The sequence below is a fragment of the Zingiber officinale genome, chromosome 9A (genome assembly GCF_018446385.1).
Source record: "Zingiber officinale cultivar Zhangliang chromosome 9A, Zo_v1.1, whole genome shotgun sequence".
Classification (NCBI taxonomy): domain Eukaryota; kingdom Viridiplantae; phylum Streptophyta; class Magnoliopsida; order Zingiberales; family Zingiberaceae; genus Zingiber; species Zingiber officinale.
In genome coordinates, this window is record NC_056002.1 from 119,043,972 (window position 1) to 119,064,799 (window position 20,828).

At 36.1% G+C, this 20,828-nt stretch overlaps 1 protein-coding gene across 1 annotated transcript; it reads right to left on the reverse strand.

Annotated features, from left to right (window-relative positions):
- Window positions 1–289: 289 nt before the first annotated feature.
- Window positions 290–10,782, reverse strand: LOC122019522. The gene is made up of 6 exons (XM_042576978.1): window positions 10,411–10,782; window positions 9,209–9,478; window positions 8,730–8,832; window positions 1,267–1,687; window positions 745–849; window positions 290–448 (listed from the first exon to the last, which is right to left on the reverse strand). The coding sequence occupies exons 1-4, from the start codon at window positions 10,780–10,782 to the stop codon at window positions 1,458–1,460; spliced, it is 975 nt and encodes a 324-aa protein (XP_042432912.1). The 3' UTR covers window positions 290–448; window positions 745–849; window positions 1,267–1,457.
- Window positions 10,783–20,828: the final 10,046 nt, after the last annotated feature.

Genomic DNA, 20,828 nt, shown 5'->3' on the forward strand with positions numbered 1-20,828 from the left:
ATACCATTTGTTATGACCAAAAGAATTCACATATCTCAATAATAGTATAATATTATCCATTTTAAGCTTAAATTTTTATAGATTTATTTTTAGACTCTACCCAAAAAGTCTTTTATCTTTTAAATGCATGATCTTTTTCATAATTTTTTAAATTGAGACCTTGTTTGTAAATTACAGAACACAACTATCAAATTTATCTAGCCAAATCTTTGGGTAGAGATATAATGATGTATAAATCTAACAAAACAAAAAACACAAAATCATTTTCAATTAAGTTAATTTGCAACAATTAAAAAGAACAACAAAGCACAAGCAAGTGAATATCTTATCTTTTGGGCAAAGTCGCCACCTGAATATCTAGTTTACATATGACAATATAACGAGTGACCAAGTAAAATACCTTCTCTAGTCGTGTTTCATGGGCTCTTTTCATCCTTCTTTACTTTCTCTGTCAAATAGAGCAAATAAATATGAATATATTATCTCAGAAATTATACACCTAAGCAATTAAAACTCTAAAAATCTATGCTTTTCACTACAGAAGCATATTCAGTTGTAGGAATAGATACCGGACGACATATCTGTAACATGTATACATATATTGTGTGTTTACTAGAAAAGAAAAGACAAGAAAAAGAAAAGGTCCAAGCAGTTACAGATGCAATCATCGAGTATTATATTGTAGATCGTAATGCATGCTAAGGTATCTGTTCCAGAAAGGCACAAAAGTAGTGAATGGCTGACCATTTTCATCATTGACTTCCCATGGTTCGCGCGTATAGCAAATCAGCATTAAAGGAACGGACTATTACGCTTTGAGCAGTCAGAAGTTCTTTCATCCGATGGTCCCTAACAAGCGAGAGTGGATATGCAAGAAGAAATGAAAAAGACAATTTGATATAGTTGAAGCGTATATATATCTAAGGTGTAGGCAAAACTAATCATACGGTTAATTTCCAGACAAAATAAAAGTATACATCTACTTACAGTTACATTTGCACCAATATTTTTACATAAAAATTCAAATGATGAATAATATAGTGTTTGAAGAATCATGTAGTAGAAAAACTAGGATGTTCAACAAGCTGAACATACTTCAAATGATTCAACCTAATCCTGGGGTATAACTGTTGCAGTTTTAAGATGAGTGGGCAGTTTTTGTAACTTTACTACGGTGAGCAAAAGATCGAAAGATCTACTTTCCAAAGATCGATCGCAGGCAAAATCGACACGTGAAGAATTGGTGAACTCAATGTAAGTGTTTACCATTTTTGTTAATTGATGTGTTCGATACTACAATGGTATCAGAGCACTATTGAATTCATGATGGCTCTTGATGCTTCATGCTTGCTTTTTGAGAATTGCCACTGCTATTTTGAATGAAATAAAACCTCTGTTTCTTTTTCGTTTTGAGGTTGATCCGTTTACGTTTTGTCGTCACTGGGCGAAATCACAATTCAGTCCTTTTTCTGTATAGCCTGAAAATCACAATCGTGATTTTCGTCATTGCTGGGCGCCGCGGCTTCAGTGCCCTCACGTCGACGATCGGTGGAGAGCAATGTCTGGCGCTGGGAGTCATCAACTGCTTTGGTTGGCCGGAGAATGGCAACCGATGACTGCGTCCGTCGCAGTGGAGCAGTGGAGCATAGCCTCGTGGCGAAGAAGCAGTAATTGTTCGTCAAAATTACTGTGAGAAGAAGTTTGATTTTAGTAATCATATAAAAATAAAAAAACGAACGAAAATGACTTTTCTTTCTTGCATGATTACTTAATTGAAATATTTTTTTATTTATTTCAATTAATTATGGATTGGGTTGGATTTAACTCATGATTCTATTGGATTTTGGTTGATTTAATCACGATAAATATGATTCAATTAGACCTTAGTCTAGTTCAAATCAAGTTGTTGGTTTAACTAGACTAGGTTAGTCCATACTAGAACCGATCTGATTCAAAATTAGCTTATTTATTCAGATCAATTTATTTAAACAGATCGGATTGAATCACTTATATTCCTAAAAATCGAGAAGGATTGAATAACTTAGATTCCTAAAAATCGAGAAGATATATTTTTCTTGATTAATAATATTGGTTCTATGCCTGTATAAATTGAATTAACCTGATTTTATACTGGTTAGTTGCTTTTATATTGACTTATTTAATTTCAATTTACAGATGACACGGATGATTATCACCTTGACTCGTCACGAAGTGCGACCAAATCAGTTGAGGGAGGAAATTCAGAAAATTGACTATGACCCAATTTATGGAGTCAGCAGACACATTGAATGGCTTGATAGATTATTTTGGAAACTCGAGCAGGAAGAGTTTCCAGTTCTGAACAATTATAGGATCTAGGCTTTGATACATTCATTATCGAAGTATCCCAAGATAGTAGCAGACGTATGGGGTCGCCATGAAGGGTGTGTCTCATATTCAAAGTTATGTGTGGAACTACTTTACCATGTGGATCAAGAGGATCCTGAAGAGTTTGAGAAAGATCCAGAAGAGGATCCGATTGTGAATCCAATGGAGAATCCTGAAACTAGTCTACCTGTTTTCACCAAGTCCTAGATGAATGGGATTTTATTGACCACTGCACTAGTGTTAGTCCTAATAGGAGTGGTATTATCCTATCTAGTTCATTAAAGTTGTTTAGGTAATGAGTAGTAAGAATGTTATGTGAGTTTGTTATATGTTAACAATATGCAGCATATTTATGATAATGATATGTTCGTTCATATGTTCTTTTTATGTTAATTACTCCACATGATGCATATAATAATATGATCAATGCAATATACTCTTTGATTAGTTTATTATGAGTATAATAATAAATGATTAGTTCATTTATTTATATTAAATGAAAATCATGATTGAAAAATGATTAAGTTCATTAGATGGGGTGTATGTAATATAATCTATCAATATCGATCGGATTGGTAGATATAAATAATGAGTGGAGACATAATTATCACTTGATTTTGTAAATTCAATCAGATTTATATTAAGTTGATAAGATATTACATACATATAACAAACACTGAATATCTAAATAATTTATTTATTTATGATAGATTATGACAACCAAAAACATTATAACTGAACTTAACAAGAGAGAAAATTTTAATGGAGAAAACTATAAAATCTTGCCACTAAGGATACAATATGAACTCGAGGAACAAGTTCTAGAAGTTGTAAATCAGGTTATGGTAAAACCTGTAAATGGTCACACTACATAGAACAAACGAGATCTTGATGTCTATAAGACATGGAAGAAAAATGACTCCACTACAAAAGACATATTGATTAGTTCAATAGTTGATGACCTAGCTTTTGAGTATGAGTCGCATCTTTCGACTTATGCAGTCTGGGTGCATTTACCCAAGAGTGTCCTAAAGTTCCTCCTCCAAACTGTAGTACGGAATCATCCCGAAAGATTTCGGTCAGCGCAGGCATATGTCAAACATGAATACCCCCCGAAGCCACGGGTATAACACTTGGCATAGAAACCCAATCTTGAGTGACGAAAATACCACGACTTCGATCTTTTTCAATAAAATCATTACCCTACTCATAGTGAGAGTATCAAGACTTTTATTGATGTCTCACGTCATGTAGAATTGGAGGCGGAGAGAGTAAAATCTGTAAGCAAAATGACTTGCTATAACTGTAGCAAGGAGGGTCACTTCGCAGAGTGCGCTGAGCCAAAAAAAAAAAAAGAAGGTACATCTGAGTATGTCTTTTTTTTGAGCATTTTGTTACTAATTCGGTGTTGTTAGCTGATTCTTACCCTTTGTGGATTATAAATTCGGGAGCAACCAACCATGTAGCTTAGGAGCGAGTTATATTTGTACAGTATCGTCGGGTACCAGCTGGCAACAAATGGATTATGTAGGAAACAATGTAAAAGTTGAAGTCAAAGAAGTCAGCACTTGCAAACTCAATCTCCGTGGTGGTAGTATTTTATTTCTACATGATGTCCTGTATACTCCTGAAATTCGACGGAATCTTATTTTCGTTATGTGTCCTCTTGATTTAAGGTATTGTATTAATTTTTATGGTCGATATGTTGAATTTAAGATTGACTCAGTGTCAATCAGATATGATTTTTTAACAAATGATTTTATGATTCTTGATGTAGAACCAGATGTCAATTGTGCTATTAAGGGTTGTTTTTCAAACATTGTTCTAACTAGTGATACAGATATAACTGATGAGATTTAACATACTAAATTAGAACACATAGGATAAGAACGTATGAATCGGTTGGCTAAAGAGGGTTTATTGGGCACTTTGGCTAAGATTCACTTGTCTATATATGAGCATTGTCTTGCTGGAAAAGCAACTAAAAAATCTTTTGGTAAGGTTATTAGGACTGAATCATCATTGCAATTAATTCATTCGAATATTTGTGATCCAATGAATGTGAAAGCTAGATCTGGAGCTTCATGTTTCATAACTTTTATTGATAATTTTCCTCGTTTCGATCATATGTATTTGATTTCTCATAAATCTAAAGCATTGGATTACTTCATTCGTTATATGAACGAAGTTGAGAATTAAATAGAACGTAAGGTTAAGACTTTATACACTGAGGGAGAATATTATCTGATAAATTCAAGACAATGTGTAATGATAAAGAGACTAGCAGACAGCTAACTACCCCTGAAACTCCACGGCAAAATGGGGTTGTTAAAAGAAGAAATCGAACTCTTCTAAATATGGTTAATCTATGATGACTCAAGCTAATTTGTCAATTTCCTATTGGGGAGATGTATTATTAGCTGCAACCTATATATATAACCGAGTGTCTTCCAAATATGTTCCATCTACTCTATATAAACGTTGAACAGGTAGAAAACCATATTTGAGTAATCTGAGACCTTAGGGATCAGCTGTGTACGTTCATAATAAAACTTATAAATATGGAAAATTAGGACATAGAGATAAGAAGTGCATCTTTATAAGGTATTCTAATACTTCTAAGGGTTATGTTTTTATTGATGAGCAACAAGATGAAACCATATTTGAAATAAATTTAAGAGATACTATTTTTTTTGAAACTGAGTTTCTAACAAGAGGTGAAGTTGATAAGACAATTCTTTTATTTGTAATAAAGGAAGAGGATAATGTTCCTTTATCAATAAATCAGTTATCACAAGAGATGTCTAAGTCTAGTCAACCGAATGGGAGTGATTGCCAAGTCATGAGTTGACTTCTCAACAACCCAACTTATGAAGAAGTATTCGTAAAATCAAACTTAAGAAAATGTTTGATATTGAGAATGAGGCATTGATGACACTCTCAGTTGACGATGATGTACCTCAATTTATTAAAGAAACATTGGGATGTAGAATAAAAGAAAATGAAAAACTACAATGGTTGAAGAGATGGGGTCTATGAATCAGAATCATGTTTAGGACTTAGTTGATCTTCCTCCTGGTCGAAGGACTATTAAGAATAAGTGGATTTTCAAAATAAAGAGGAAAGATGATAGATCAATTAACAGATACAAAGCTCGTTTGGTTGCAAAAGAATTTACCTAATTGGAAGGTATTGACTTTGAAGAGACATTTTCTCTCGTAGTGAAATTTGTGTCAATACGAGTTATTTTGGTCTTTATAGTACATTATGACTTGGAATTACATTAGATGGATGTAAAAACTGCTTTCCTTAACGGTATGCTTGACGAGAAAATCTATATGATTAGCCAGAAGGTTTCATTGCTGAAAGCCAAGAGAAAAAAGTATATAGACTTAAAAAGTCTATATATGAGCTAAAGCAAGAGTTAAGATAATGGAACAAAGATTTAACAAAGTTGTTTTATCTTATAGTTTCGAGATGATTAATGAGGATCATTGTGTTTTCCTGAAAAGGAAAAAAGGAAAGTATATTATTTTATCATTATATATGGATGATATGTTGATAGCTGGAAATGACATAGGGTATGTGAATGAAGTCAAGAAGTGACTGTCATCACAATTTGATACAACGGATATGGGAGGAGCGAAGTACTTCTTAAGGGTAAAGATCATTAGAGATCATTCTAAAAGACTTTTGGATCTGTCACAAGAGTCTTATATAAATAAGATGTTATATTATTTCAGCATGTCTAATTTCAACGTAGAACATACACCTATTGTGAAAGGTGATGTTTTAAGCAAGAGTATGAGTCCCAAAACTTTTCAGGAAATAACCAAGATGAATAAAAACCATATGTCAGTACTATTGATAGTTTGGTGTACACTATGTTATGTGCACGTCCCGATATCAGCTATGTTGTTGGTTTAGTCAGTCGCTTCCAATCAAACTCAGGACCTAGACACTGAAAGGTGGTAAAAAGGATATTTAGATACCTGAAGGCGACAACAGATTATTGTCTTTATTTTCAAATATCAGATATAAGTTTAAAAGGGTATTCAGATGCAAATTGGGTTGGAGACCTGGATGATAGAAAATCTACATCAAACTATGTGTTCTTGCTGAATGATGGTGTCATCTCATGGAACAGCAAGAAACAGGCTTGTGTAGCTTTATCAACTATGAAAACTGAATATGTGGCATGTTCAACGATTATGCAAGAAGCAGTCTGGTTAAGAAGGTTCCTGAAGTATCTAAAGTTACTAAGGACAGTGGGAATTCAGTAACTGTCTACTGTGACAGTCAAGCTGCAATAGCTTTCTCGAAGGATCCCAAATATCACAGCAAGGGCAAGCATATAGTTATAAAATATAACTTTGTGAGGGATGTTGTGACTAAAATGTGGTTCTTGAGTGTGTATCCCTACACGTGTTATGTTTACAGATCCTTGTACTAAGTCAATAACTAAAGAGACATTTAATGAGCATGTAAAGTATTTGGAACTTCGTAGAGGGTAACAATATTGTAATGACAATCTGATATTGTGATTTGATCACGTGATTTACCAGAATCTATTCAGTGTATATGTTGTTTTGTTACATGCATTTAAGATCTCGGTGAACATCTTGGTAGCAATTATCTCTATTTATTGAGTATAAATAGAGGTAAGACCAGTGCTTATAGGATAGCTTATGTGGCTATTGGCTTATGTAACTGTTAAAATTATTACATTCCTATAAGCTGGGGTGCCTTGATATCTGTATCAAGATGAGATCGTTTAAAGATAGATGATCAAAGTAAATGAACCCGCCATTTACTATACCTGTTTAGAAGCCAGATTAGAATTATAGGTTGAATTCTGGATTAGACATTGGGAATGCCTAGATGAAAATCTGTATAATGTCAAATACAAAAACATTGCTCTTTATGATAAAGAGAAAAATATTACAGCATGCAATTCATATCACATGTGCTTATATGACAATAAGGGTAGTAGTATATGGATCTCTGCTTCTCTACTATGAGCCCTTGAGATTATAAGTTGATCTAAAAAAAAAATTATCCTTAGTGACTATTTAGCTGTTTACTTGAAATTTTAATCAGAATCTGCTACCTTAGCATGTAAACCTATGACTATGAATGATACGGTCTATGGAACATGACTAGAAAAGCGATTGATTAAAATGAATGGATTCAAGCTAAAAAAGAAGATTAAATAGATTTACATCTTTTAATGTTATTCACTGGTTGACCCATTTTTGTTATATATAGAAATGATTGTAAATATTGAATATAGAACATATTCTTGACACAATAGTCATAATAAGGGATTAGAGATGTTCATATTAATGTAAATGAAGATTATTTAATCTAGGCAAATAGCAAGACATGGATATCTCCTAAAAAATAGTTGTATCACCGAGAGATTGAATGTCTCCTGGATAACAACTATGTGCCATTATGAGAGTAACTAAGTGTCATTATGTGAGTGGCTAAGTAAGGTGTAACAACTTTCTTAACATTAATTGCTCAGTGTGTTTGTTGTTGCACTAATCATTTTCTATAAGTATGAATTGGATGTTGTTCTATTAGTCTTTGTGACTAATGATCTCTTTCCTGTAAGGACTCTAGCTTTATTTAATCTATGTGACTAAGTACCCTTTGTGGCATTCACTTGGATGAGTGAGAGATGTAGGTAGTTTTAAGATGAGTGGACAGTTTTTGTAATTACACGCACGTTGCATTTTGAGCAACGTGAGCACGAACAGCTCATGGGGGAGTGCATACGTGCACACACACTGCTCGTGGAGAGTGCTCGGCCTTCCACCCTATAGGTATAGGTGTGCGTCCAAGTGCGGGTTTTTTTTTTCAAAGAATATAAGTGCCGAAGGAGATCTCAGTGAAAACATCCAAGCATGACCAAGACTTGGTTTGTGGAAGAATAAGGACGGTTCGTTTGTAATCGTTCTTCACTACAGTGAGCAAAAGATCGATCACCGGCAAAATCGACACTCGAAGAATTAGTGAACTCACTGTAAGTGTTTACCATTTCTATTATTCATGCATTCGATTGTACAATAACTCAGTCAAACTCTCGAAGTCATACCAAGTTTTAGTTTCAGTGTTTGACCTGTAAAATCTGAAAAATTAAATCATATTTATGACGAACTGAACACATTTGGTTATGCATTAAGCAGAGATTATAAACTTAAAAGACTATAGACATCAAGTTCAGAACTATGACTAGCAAAAGAGAAACAGATAATACTAAGCAACGATCTCTTAGTATGAGACATCTGACTAAATTTGTTCAGATTCAATATCAGAACGATTTAAGAAGTGAAATCAAAATGCTGATTACGAACCTTTAAATCTAGACGTCGTCGTCATGGTAATGGTTACTTGAAATGAAGACGCCAGCGGTGCTGCGAGGATCTGCGGTGGTCCGTTCGCCGTTCTCCCGGTTGTCTAACATAAAGAAGGATGAAAAAGCTCATCATCGATGTAAAAAAACACATTTTTTGACAGAATTTTTTTATCGTAAATATCACAAAAATGCAATGCAGAAGATCAAGATAGATCTCTCTTTCTGCTCATCAATAGAACCAGAAAAAAATGTTCATTCTTTATAAAACTGGATACAGTGACTTTGAATGAAGCAGGAAAAGGGCAAGAAAGCTGCACCAATTAAAGACAACCAAAACTAGAAAAACAGCTCCTTAATTCACATCGCACCAAAACCTCCAACGTGCGAAGGAAATCGAGCGAACTGCATTTATGATCAACGATTCGGGGACAGGGAGAAGAAGAAGCGCATTTAAGGAGGAGGCAAGGTTGCACGCACCAGCAAGTCGAGGCACTGCTCCCAATGGACTGGAAGGGCGACCTCCGAGTTCAGCTCCACCAAGATCCCGCCTCCGCTATCGTCACTCGCCCGGCGAGTGCCCTCTTTCTCGACGCGGCGATCGTCTTCACGTCGGCGGTCGCCGCCATCGCCCCAACCGAACTCCCGCCGACCAATGCGAATCGAAGAAGAAGGAAAAGAAGACCAATGCGATCGGGCTGTAGCGGAAGAGAAATAAGGATTTGAAGGGTTAGGGCTTAGGATTGAGGGCTGATTACGAATTTTAGGACAATAATTTATTTAACCATGGATTTTGCAACAATTTTTTTTAAAAAAATTTTGGATGAATTTTTTTTTACTAATTTCGTTGCTATTTTGCAATGAAAATTTTATAGATGTCATATTTGTTGTTGATTTATGGTAAATTATTTACGTCGTTAAAATTTATCGCTAAATTCATGTTATTTTATAAGGGTTATATGCAGATCTTGACATCAATTCTTCCCTATCCAAGCGGGTTGGGCGATCTCACTACTGACCTCCGATTGCAACATCCACTTGAGAATACTTCCCGAGCACTCGGTGACTCAGACGACTTGCGTCTCAATTTGACATCTACTCGGGAGACTCAGCGCCCCACTTGGAAGCATTCTCCTTACCCTCGAAACACTCGGCCGACTCAAGTCGTCTACTCAGGCAACTTGGAAATCAGGTGATTCAACGATTCGACATCCCGATTGTGTACTTGGCGACTCACTTAGCAGTCAGCCAGCTTGACACTTGGTGACTTAGATAAGTCGCTAATCAACAATCGGATGACATCCCGACTCAGACTCAGCACTCCGCTTCCCACTCTACTCGGACCATTGGAAATTTAGAATATTTCTCATTTATCTCAGATAAGATTGTCCAACAGTATTTAAATTTTATTTGATGTTATTTTAGATGGGGAAATAAAATCTCAATTCATTAATCTTAAATAGGATTAGAAACTACATTCAGATCCGGATTAGTTGGGCAAACATTCAACATAATCTATTTGATATGTTTTAAATTTTGTTCTCCATTCAACAGGATTAAAAACTACGCTTAATAAATATTAAAAAGCAGTATTGAAGATAATTAAGCTAGCAATTGTCTTCCATCGTCTCCCACGTCGGCACGTCGGCTTGTTGAGTACGAACATAAATTTGTAAAGTCACAGCAGACTCCTCCGGCGAACCCTCGCCGTCGTCATGGGAGTTTGCATCGGCACGGGAAATTGGGACGGCAATGAAGGTGGCCACGCGGTCGCCGGCCATGATGACGAGGCGGCGTCCGTCGTCCAAGGCTGTGTCATCGCGAAGATTTTCTTCGTCGTAGTCCCTTCCGGCTGCCGAATCGAAGTGGGAGGAGGCGAATTTCCGATGAGAGTAGGCGAGGACAAGCATGGCGAAGGCGATAAGGCCGGTCATCGACCCGAGGCAAACGAAGAGGTAGGGCACGGGCGAGTGCCACAGGGAGTGCGGGCTGCCGCTGGGGGGCATGATCGGCGCCTCCACGGAGATGGAGCGGAAACCTGAGCCGTTAGGCATCATCATAAAGGATGAGTTAATTAAGGGACTATGGAAGTTTGTGATATTTAAATTGGAATAACAAAAAAAAATGTGATAAAATTATAATTTTACAATATTTAGAAATATCCAAATCTAATAATTCCCTCCTCGACTACGGAAAAAAAGAAATGATTAATATTGATGAATAGTATATTGTGTTAGTGTAATCAACCTCAATCAAACTCAAGTTGACTTGAGTTTAAGTATTGATATTTAATTAATATGTTTGTAAGAAGTCATGTTAAGGCTAATCGGATACTTGAGTAGAAGTGGGAAGTCCAATGGAAAGTTGGCAAGAGAAAAGTCCAAGTAGGTCACAGAGGACCTGACATTTGGTGATCGGAATTCCAACGAGAAGTTGGCAAGAGGGAAGTTCAAGTGGGTCAAAGGTTGACTAAACACTTGATGATCGAAAATCAACTAGAAGTGGGCAAGAGGAAAGTCTAAGTGGGTCAAAGGTTGACCAAACATTTAGTAATCGAAAGTCTAACGAGGAGTTAGCAAGAGGAAAGCCCAATTGGATCAAAAGTTGACTAAATACTTGGTGAGAAAGTCCTAGCAAGTCCTGGATGAACAGATGCTATGCAACAAGAAGTTCTGGTAGGTTGATATCAATCAAATATTAGGCAGTGAGGAAGTCCCAATAGGTCAAGGCTGATCGAATATTAGATAACGAGAAGTTTCAACAAGTCACGAATGACTGGATGTTGGGCAGAAGAAGTCCTGGTAAATTGAGATCAACCGAATACCTGGCGAGACACAAATTCAACCTTGAAAAGGGTGAATTTAGGGTTACCAATCGATTGACGAGAGGTGGCAATCGATTGGTAAACCCTAAACCCGGATTCAAGGTTAGGGTTGGACAATTGATTGATCCAAAGAAATCAATTGAGACAATCAATTGGGAGCTTATTTCAGGAGCATAGAACGACCTAGAATAGAATGGTAATAGTAATTGGTATCAATCAATCGATTGCTGCAGTCGATTGCTTGACTGTAATCCGCGAATAGAAGGATGTAGAATTGATTGAGGAAGTCGATTGGCATCCAACAATTGATTGGTGTGGATCACCAATTGATTGGTCAGGTAAAAAAGAATCATTTATAGGTTTGGATGGTGAGATCTAACATGACAATCGATTAAGAGTAAGATCAATCGATTGGAAGGCTTATTTCAACCCAATTGCAACCCTAGAAAAGAGGGTTTGTGGAGAAAGCAAGCTACTAGTTCTTGGGGTTTTTGAATCAAAGTGTTGTTGTATTTCCGGACCAATAAGAGACATTTCTAAGCCACAAGAGATCAAGTAAAGGTTTTGATTGTAAAATTATTTTCGATTTCCTTTATCTTTGGATTCGTGTTTCTTGTTGTATTCTTGTGCTCAAGTTTGTAAGAGGTTTCTCCACCTTCAGAAGATTTTCAAGAAGAAAGTTCTTAGTGGAAGTGATGAATTAAGAGTAGACCCTTGAATTAGTCATCTTAAGAAGGCAGATACCAAGTAAAATTCAAGTATTATGCATATGGAGTCGAATTTGAATCAAGGTTTTCGCTACGCAAATAAACGACCAACATAAAGTGAAGATGAGAAGTTATCTAAGCTATTTACCTCCTAACTCACATGAGTCTTAACATATTGAACTATTCTATATTTAATATCATTTTTTTGTTAGGATTTTGATGTTACTAGAGGTAGACCCGACTATGATTCAAAATTGATAATGTAATGATTTGGAATCATCGATTTGATAATTCAAAAAATTTTGACCTTTAATCGTAATCTTCAAAAATGATTATGATTCATAGTTAAAAATCGTCTATTATAATTCATGATCTATGATGGTTCAATATTAATATTACTATTTTATTCTTTAAAAAATATTTAAAATTTTATAAATATAGAAAAATGAACTTATTTAAGTTATTCACTCGGGATATAATGGAATTAAAACCATATAGTTGGTTAGTTATTTTGATATTAAAATTTTTTATTTCCTCTTTTGAAAATTGTATTTATTTTATTCATTTTTAACTTAAGCCAATTATTAATGTTTGAGCTTTAAAAAAAAATCAAAAGTCAAAGTAGATCGACAATAATATTAACCCTGAATCATCTTTATTTTTTTTATACTAATAGTTTTTTTAATGAAATATTAATATTATTATATTTTATTATGATGATATACAGGGAGAGTTAAGCTGCGCGTCCAGAAAAAAAAATTATTTCTTTTAACTTGTGAGTATATCATTTAAAATTTTATCTTTTATTTATAGGTTGAATTATAATATTAAGTAAAAAAATAAAATAAAAAAAAAATTAGATGTTCACTGGATGTACGGAGTAAGAGCTGCGGGATAATAAAATCAATATATAGCTTTAGACTTTACGGTTTATATTATAGTATTCAAGTTAAAGAAAACACAAAAAAAAAAAAATAAAAAAAAAATTTAAAAAATATATACTTGGGGCTCACCTTGTGATCACCTAAAATAAGTAGAGTATCATCCCTCTCTCCCTCTAAATAATTTTGTTATTTTACCCATCCATCTATGATCAACCCTTGAGTACATAGAATTAATATTTTTATAAAAAAATTCATTTTCTTTAGTTAAACATTATATTCTAAATCATAAATCCTAAAAAAATATAACATTAGATACTCATGAATTATCTATAGATGAGTATATATATATATATATATATATATAAATTACATTTTAATAGTAGGAGTTAGAGGTTGAATTATAAGGTAAAAAAAATTGAGCTGTTATATATATATATACATGATTGGTCGGTTCGGTGTCATAGAAGTTTTTTATCGATGATTAGGATAAATCGGGAAGCGCACACTGTGGTTAGTCCATAAGTCCAACATCTTTTGATTACACATCGTAGCTGAGATTCGAACTATGAATACCTGGGGACAACTTAAATATCCTATAACGATACCATGACCCGAGACTATTATCGGATATATTATATACGTTAAATAGTTTCTATAAATTCAATTTTGAATGAATAAAAATATAAAACAAGATCCATGACAGTTAAATGAGATTAATAAATATAATGTCTTAGAAGTTAGAATAGTCTCATATAAAAAAATTCAAGAAAATTAAGTTAGAAAATTGACTTTAAGAATAGAATAGTACCATATTAAAGTAAATACTTGAAAAATTGATTTTAATAGGAAGGTAGAATCGTCTTACATTAAATAATTTAATACAAATAGGTTGAAAATTAGAATAATCTCCCGTTGAAAGATTTAAAACAAATGAGTTAATTTATATGGAACTATACCATTAGTATCATTAAAATATTACAAACTTTATTAAATAAAGAACTATAATTGAAAAAAAATCTAAATAAAATAAATAAATAAAATAAATAGGAATTAATTGACAATTTATCTGTTGGTTCAAATTGACAATTGAACCGACACTTAAATTATATGTTCGTCAGTTCATTTAGGGCCTAATCCATAACTAGTCTATCTATAAACGGATAGATTATGAGTCACATCTATTTGTTGGGATCTTGATACCGGCTAGGGGGGTGAATAGTGTCTCATCCAAATCATCACTTCCTACACTTTTAGCACGTAGCGGAAAACAAAATACGAAATAACAAGAAAAAAGCTAAACTCTATAAATCATAACGAAAGACAATAAACTAAAATAAATCGTAAGACAAGGCGTTTACGTGGTTCGAAGATTAGGATTTCTACTCCATGGCTATCCGTAAGTTGGACGATTCCGACCCGTCGGTGGATGACTTCCCGAAAAATCTTCGGCTAGCTCAATCTCCTTATGGGTGGAGAAACCTCGCCACAATCTTGATCACGTACACACGGATCACACACAGGAGCTTGGAAGACTACTATAGGGGTTAGCCACCTATATTTCGTCAACCATGCACAAACATCCCGAGTTCTATTAAATAAAGCTCGATAGGAAAACATCAAGCTATTTTCCCACCACCAATCGACTAGTAAAAATGTTAGTCTACTGGTTTTAAGTGAAATTCGACCGTTATAGGCCAATGGCTCGATACCAGTCGACTAATGAAAATATCAGTCAGCTGCTCTACATGGGTTGAGAGAACAGAGACATTCTGTTCGCTTCCAGTTGACTGATAAAAACATGAGTAGACTGCTACAGTAATTGCTATGGTGCTGCTATAGTAACTGCTACAGTAAACACTAAAACTAGGATTTTATCCGGAGTACAATCTCTCATGCACTCGTCCTTACCCGCATCCTTCACGCATTGCCTTTTGAAGTTTCTATCAGTCTTGTCATTATTGTCGGATCTTCCTTTGCCAAGAGATCACGCCTCTGAGACTTCATTCATTGCCAAGTCACACTTGGACCCTCCTTGTTGTACCTATATCCTGTATACTCAGGATACATATTACATACAACAATAAACCTAACTTAAATTTTTGCCCAAACATCAAAATCTAGGGTCACACTAGATTGTTCGAACACCGTTGAATCATGTCAATGAGTAATCGTCTCATCCATTGACTTGATATAGTTTTCAGGTTGGGTTTAGTCCTGTTTAGATCTAGCCTGTGGGTATGTCTAGCTAGAGGGGATGAATATCAATTTATGATTCGCCACTTATCAATTGTATGCTCGTCTACATGATGTTAATGGACAACAGAAAACATAACATTGAAGGATCGAAAAGAATTTAGATATCTCCACAATGGTATGATATTGTCCACTTTGTGTCTATGCCCTCATGGTTTTGCTCTTGAGTTCTACTCAAAAGGTCTCATGCCAATGAAGATATCTTTTTCTTATAAACCCATGATCTTTCCCATATATTTTCAATGTGGGACTATATTTGCAACCTTGCAACCCCAACAATCTGCCCCCTCAAACAAAGGACCACAAGGTCCCCCTCAAGCATCTAGTCACTCTTGACCTGCTCAGGGCCTCTCTTCAAGTATCGGGTGACCTTGACCTGCTTAGGCAACCTAGCTCTGATACCAATTGAAGGATCGAAAAGAATTTAGATATCTCCACAATGGTATGATATTGTCCATTTTTGGCCTAAGCCCTCATGATTTTGCTCTTGAGCTCTACCCAAAAGGCCTCATGCTAATGAAGATATTTTTTTTCTTATAAATCCATGATATTTCCCATGTGTTTTCAATATGAGACTATGTTTGCAACTTTGCAACCCCCAACAAACATAAAATAAAAAAGAAAGTACAATATAAATACACCTTAATTTTACATGCTTGGAAACTCTCAGTTCCTACTCTACCACCTAGCGTCCAAGCCATAGCACCAACATCTTTTCTTCTTCTCTAATAGCTTCTAGAGGTAGAGAAACCTTTTACAAAACCTACTTTTACTAAGCAATACAAGCAAAAAAAATCTCTTACAAGTATCTTGTAAATCTTGATCTACTTGACCTTTTGCTCAATTATCATCGACACCCAAATCAATTATCACACATATTGATCAACTGTCAAGCATACTCCTCACATACTTGCATTGTTTGTTCTTTAGTCACCCGTAGAGGGGGTGAGATGGGTATGGGGCTGAGGGGCATGGATAGAGTGGTCGGGGCAGGCGGTAGAGGCAAGGCAAGAGTAAGGCACAACACATGTGAAGCCTATGGCGGGTGCAGAACATAGAGGTCCGAAGGCTTAGGTTCTGGATAATGATATATTCTGCTCCCTTCCTTGGTAATGCAAGCTCCTCTCTGATCTTGCTTGGTTTTTTTTTTTTCACTTTTTCCATGTTAATGTATCTTTCAACCCGAGCCAATAACTCTTCGAAGTCGCGGATAGTTTCTTGGCTAAGGATCGAAAGAAATTCCTATCCCAGAACCCTTAAGCAAAGGCCTCAGTTAGGATATCATGTGCTACTGCAGGTACCACAACGCGACTTGATTGAACCTCTATATAAACTCTCACAAGGACTGCTATAGCTTTTTCTTGAGGTTGAAAAAGGCTTAATAGAGTTGGAGGATACCTTTTAGAGCTCGAAAAATGCCACAAAAATAGTGGAAAAATCATCAAATGATTGAATGGAGCCTTAGGGCGAAGTATCAAACCATTGTTTCACTAGTCACATAAGGGTCATAAAAAAACTCTACACTTCACACCATCAGGAAGCTGATGAAGGAGGGTGGTGTTCTCAAATCGGCATAAGTGCTCCTCTGGGTTCGTAGTGTCATTATACTCATGCATCTATAAGGGTTGAATGTTAGTCAGAAACACTTCTTCCAAGATGGCAGTAGAAAAGGGAATATATTGTGCCACCACCCTTCTATCCAAAGGCTGGACAGGGGCGATCAACACAGCTTGACTGACTTGCTTGATCGAGCTTGCCCAAAGACCATCCAATCAAAAATAAATTCCAAACTCTTGTGCCTTATGGCCAAGTTATAAGCGGGGTTCTCGATAGCCAACGACCATTCGATCAAAAATAAATACAGACCCTTGCACCTTACGACCAAGTTATAAGCGGAATTTCCCATGCCTAACGACCATCTAGTCAGAAATAAATCTAGACTCTTGTGCCTTACAACCAAGTTATAAGTAGGGTTCCCAGTGCCCAACGACCATCCAATCGGAAATAAATTCAAGACTTTTGCACCTTACGACCAAGTTATAAACGGGGTTCCCCGTGTCGAATGAATGTCTGGTCAAAAATAAATCCAGACTCTTACGCCTTACAACTAAGTTATAAGCGGGGTTCCCCTTGCCTGACGATTGTCCTGTCAAAAATAAATTCCAAACTCTTGCACCTTACGACCAAATTATAAGCAAAGTTCCCTGTGCCCAACGATCGTTTGGTTAGAAATAAATCTAGACTCTTGCGCCTTATGGCCAAGTTATAAGCAGGGTTCCCTGTGCCTAATAACCATCCAATCGAAAATATATTCCTGACTCTTGAGCCTTATAACCAAGTTATATGCGAAGTCCCTCGCACTCAGCATCACTACCCACTGCTACGACAAAAGAGCCAGTTAGTTGGGAGCCTCATAGTTCCAACTCAATGTTCGCTTGGTTATGCAATTCTTTCTCAGAGAGCTTGAGGGGCACACTAAGGGTAGCTTTCCACATGGTTCTAGATGTAGATAAAAGGAAAAGACCCCAGTTAAAAAAAAAAATAGGGGTTCAGATCAAAATCCCTTACTGAATTAGTAAGCTAACACGACCTCAATTGGACTTAAACTAAATATGTACAATAGGCCTTCCTGGAGTAAGATGTTGATGTTGAACTTCAGACCAGCTAGGGTAATGGTGGTCATTACATAAGTAGGCTTTGCTCGAAAGTCCCCAAGTTATGGAGGTGGCGGCATGTCCATCAACCACCTGGTCGGCCAAGAAACAGGGGGAACATGCTTAATAAAATTATAGCGAGATTTTCAATCCTTATTTGACGATTGCATTTATCAAAGAAGGCAACCTTCATCCGAGCCTGGTAGATGAAAACCCCTAGTTTGGTTTTCTTGGGGTAATAAAAATAATGAAAAATACTAGAGTTAAGTGGGAGACTATAAAGACAAAAAAAAAAAAATTACAACCCTACAAAGTAGTCAGATATAATTCGAAGCTAGATGTTAAAGAGAGATTCAAAAATAACAAGAAACCTTAGAGAATAAAGGGTGAGAAGGAAAGAGAAGACCTCCCAGAAAGTGATCATTGAACAAAGTTCAAAAAAAAAAACCCGAAGGAGACAAATGAGGTCGATCATTAATGTTGGGGGTGATGATTCGATGGTCCTTAGAGACCTCGAAGGTCAACCTAATTTGGTCTAAATCTCCACCATTTATGTCAGAAATGGTGGAGGTGTACCAAAGGGTGGGGACGTGTAGAGGAATTTCTTGAGCCATGTAGAATAAAAGGAGCCAAAAGGGACTTACGAAGGAAAGGAGAGGAGAGAGAGAGAAAAATCGTCGGTGACGAAGGATAGAAAAGGTTAGAGGGAGAGGATGGAAAATAGGTGGGCCTTGGTTAGAATATTCGAACTCTTAAAAAACCCTAATCTCACCCCCTCATAGTCGTCCGATCCGAGGGAAGAAGCGACGGATAAGATCACAACCGTTGAAATCCAATAGTCACTTGTCACGTTGAATCCCAATAGTCACCTGTTGCTTCAAATATGATGCTTTTTGAAAGCACTTGCTAGGTGGTAGCACAACACTAGTAGCATTTATTAAGGATGAGATAAAGTAATCATCATTATTATTAATACTCATGCATGCATTACTGTGCATTTATGATATATGACATGTCCTTTTTCGAGATACAGATAGGATGGTGGAGGATACTGACAGTAAAATAATGTTAGTCCAAGCAAGGGATCTGACCAGAAATTGTAGGAGATGTTAAAACACAAAGGTCCAGTCGGTTGGATTTATAACTTTTTTTTACTAGACTTGAAAGGAATGCTTGTAATATGACAAGTAAGGTAAGACCCCGAGTGGATGCCAGAGTCAAGCGAGCTAGATGACGTGGGGTTTAAAGTCTAGAAGGGTTAACTTAAGCATTATCAACATAATCAGCAGGGATCTTCTGGTCCGCAAATTGCAGACCAGGAGATGGTCCACTGATCTGGACCTTTGATTTGGATGGACCCCATCTTTAAATAGGTGGGGTTTATTCAAATCAAAGGTCCACATATAGTGGACCATCCCATGGTCCGCAATTTGCGGACCAGAGGATCTGCTCTCCAACATAATGCCCTGAGGTCTGATCAAATATAGCCCAACAGACATTAACAAAGATCACGAAACCCCAATGTGTGTGATCAAGCATTCTCCAGTCTTCCAATGAGCATACAAGAGGTTTCTTGTACAACTTTGGCTGGTCGAATGTTTTTTATCGGATATTTAGGAAGGCATGACTCCTTAGAGCCGATCGGACGTTACACAAGTTAGATCTTCTCAACACATGAGTGGCTCAAATCTACCGGATAATTAGTTCTTCCTGTACTGCTCTAAGTCTGCTAAGAGTTCTACCTCCCCAAAACAATCTCATGAACGCTCTGTCTGTGACTTTTGTTGGATATGGTAATACATTAGGTATGAGCGGACTTCAACAAAGCCAATTCCACTAAAGAAATGTTACTAGGGGCCCATTAAGGCCTAAAACTCTTTGGAGGCTTATTAAAGTCCAAATTCTTCATTTACAGGTCCATAATGTTTTCTCTTTAGTGAGACGTGCCCATTATTAAAAGCTTATTAAGCCGTTTGGCCTCTCAGCCATTATTTCATTTAATGTCATGCAAAAATCTATAAAAAAATCTCTGAAATGCATCTTTGCAGTCCATACTTAGACATCCCTACCAAACCTACGAAGGGACGACCGTCCACTAATATTAGGCATGGGGATAAGACAAAGTACAATAGGGGTTACACTATCATAATGAGATGCGTCGAGCCAGAGACAAAGGAGCTATATAAGGGGTTCCTTCTCTACGCATAGGTAAGCTCTCTAACGTTTTCACTCATAGTTTGTAAAATCGCGATCCGGATCGTAGGATCTGACGATCTGGAAATCCAAAATTGATCCAGAATCGCGCAGAATCGCTTTTTGTAGTAGGATCACAGCAAGATCGGTAGGATCGGAACAGAATCGATAGGATCAGAATAGGATCGGAGCAGGATCGGTGGAAGCTTTGAGAGGTCATAACTTTTGACTCGGATTAAACCACAGGGCCTATAATAGATCAAATCAAAGCACGTTCAGAAATCTTTAATAAATTTCAAAGTTTATCCTTAACCACCCTATTTAAAATCTAAAAAATATCATTTAAATCATTTTCAGATGTCTAGAAGATTTTATTTTATTTTTATTATTATTTTTTCATTTTATTAGGGTTTTAAATTATTTAAACATATGCTTAATTATTTTTGTGTTAGTGTTTTTATCAATAATATTATGTCATTTCTTTTTCCCAAAATAACGAGTTTTTGGATGCCTATTGTCTAGTATTGTGTGACATCAACCAGTCTTTAGAAGATTATTTCTAGCGTTTATATTTGAATCAAAGGA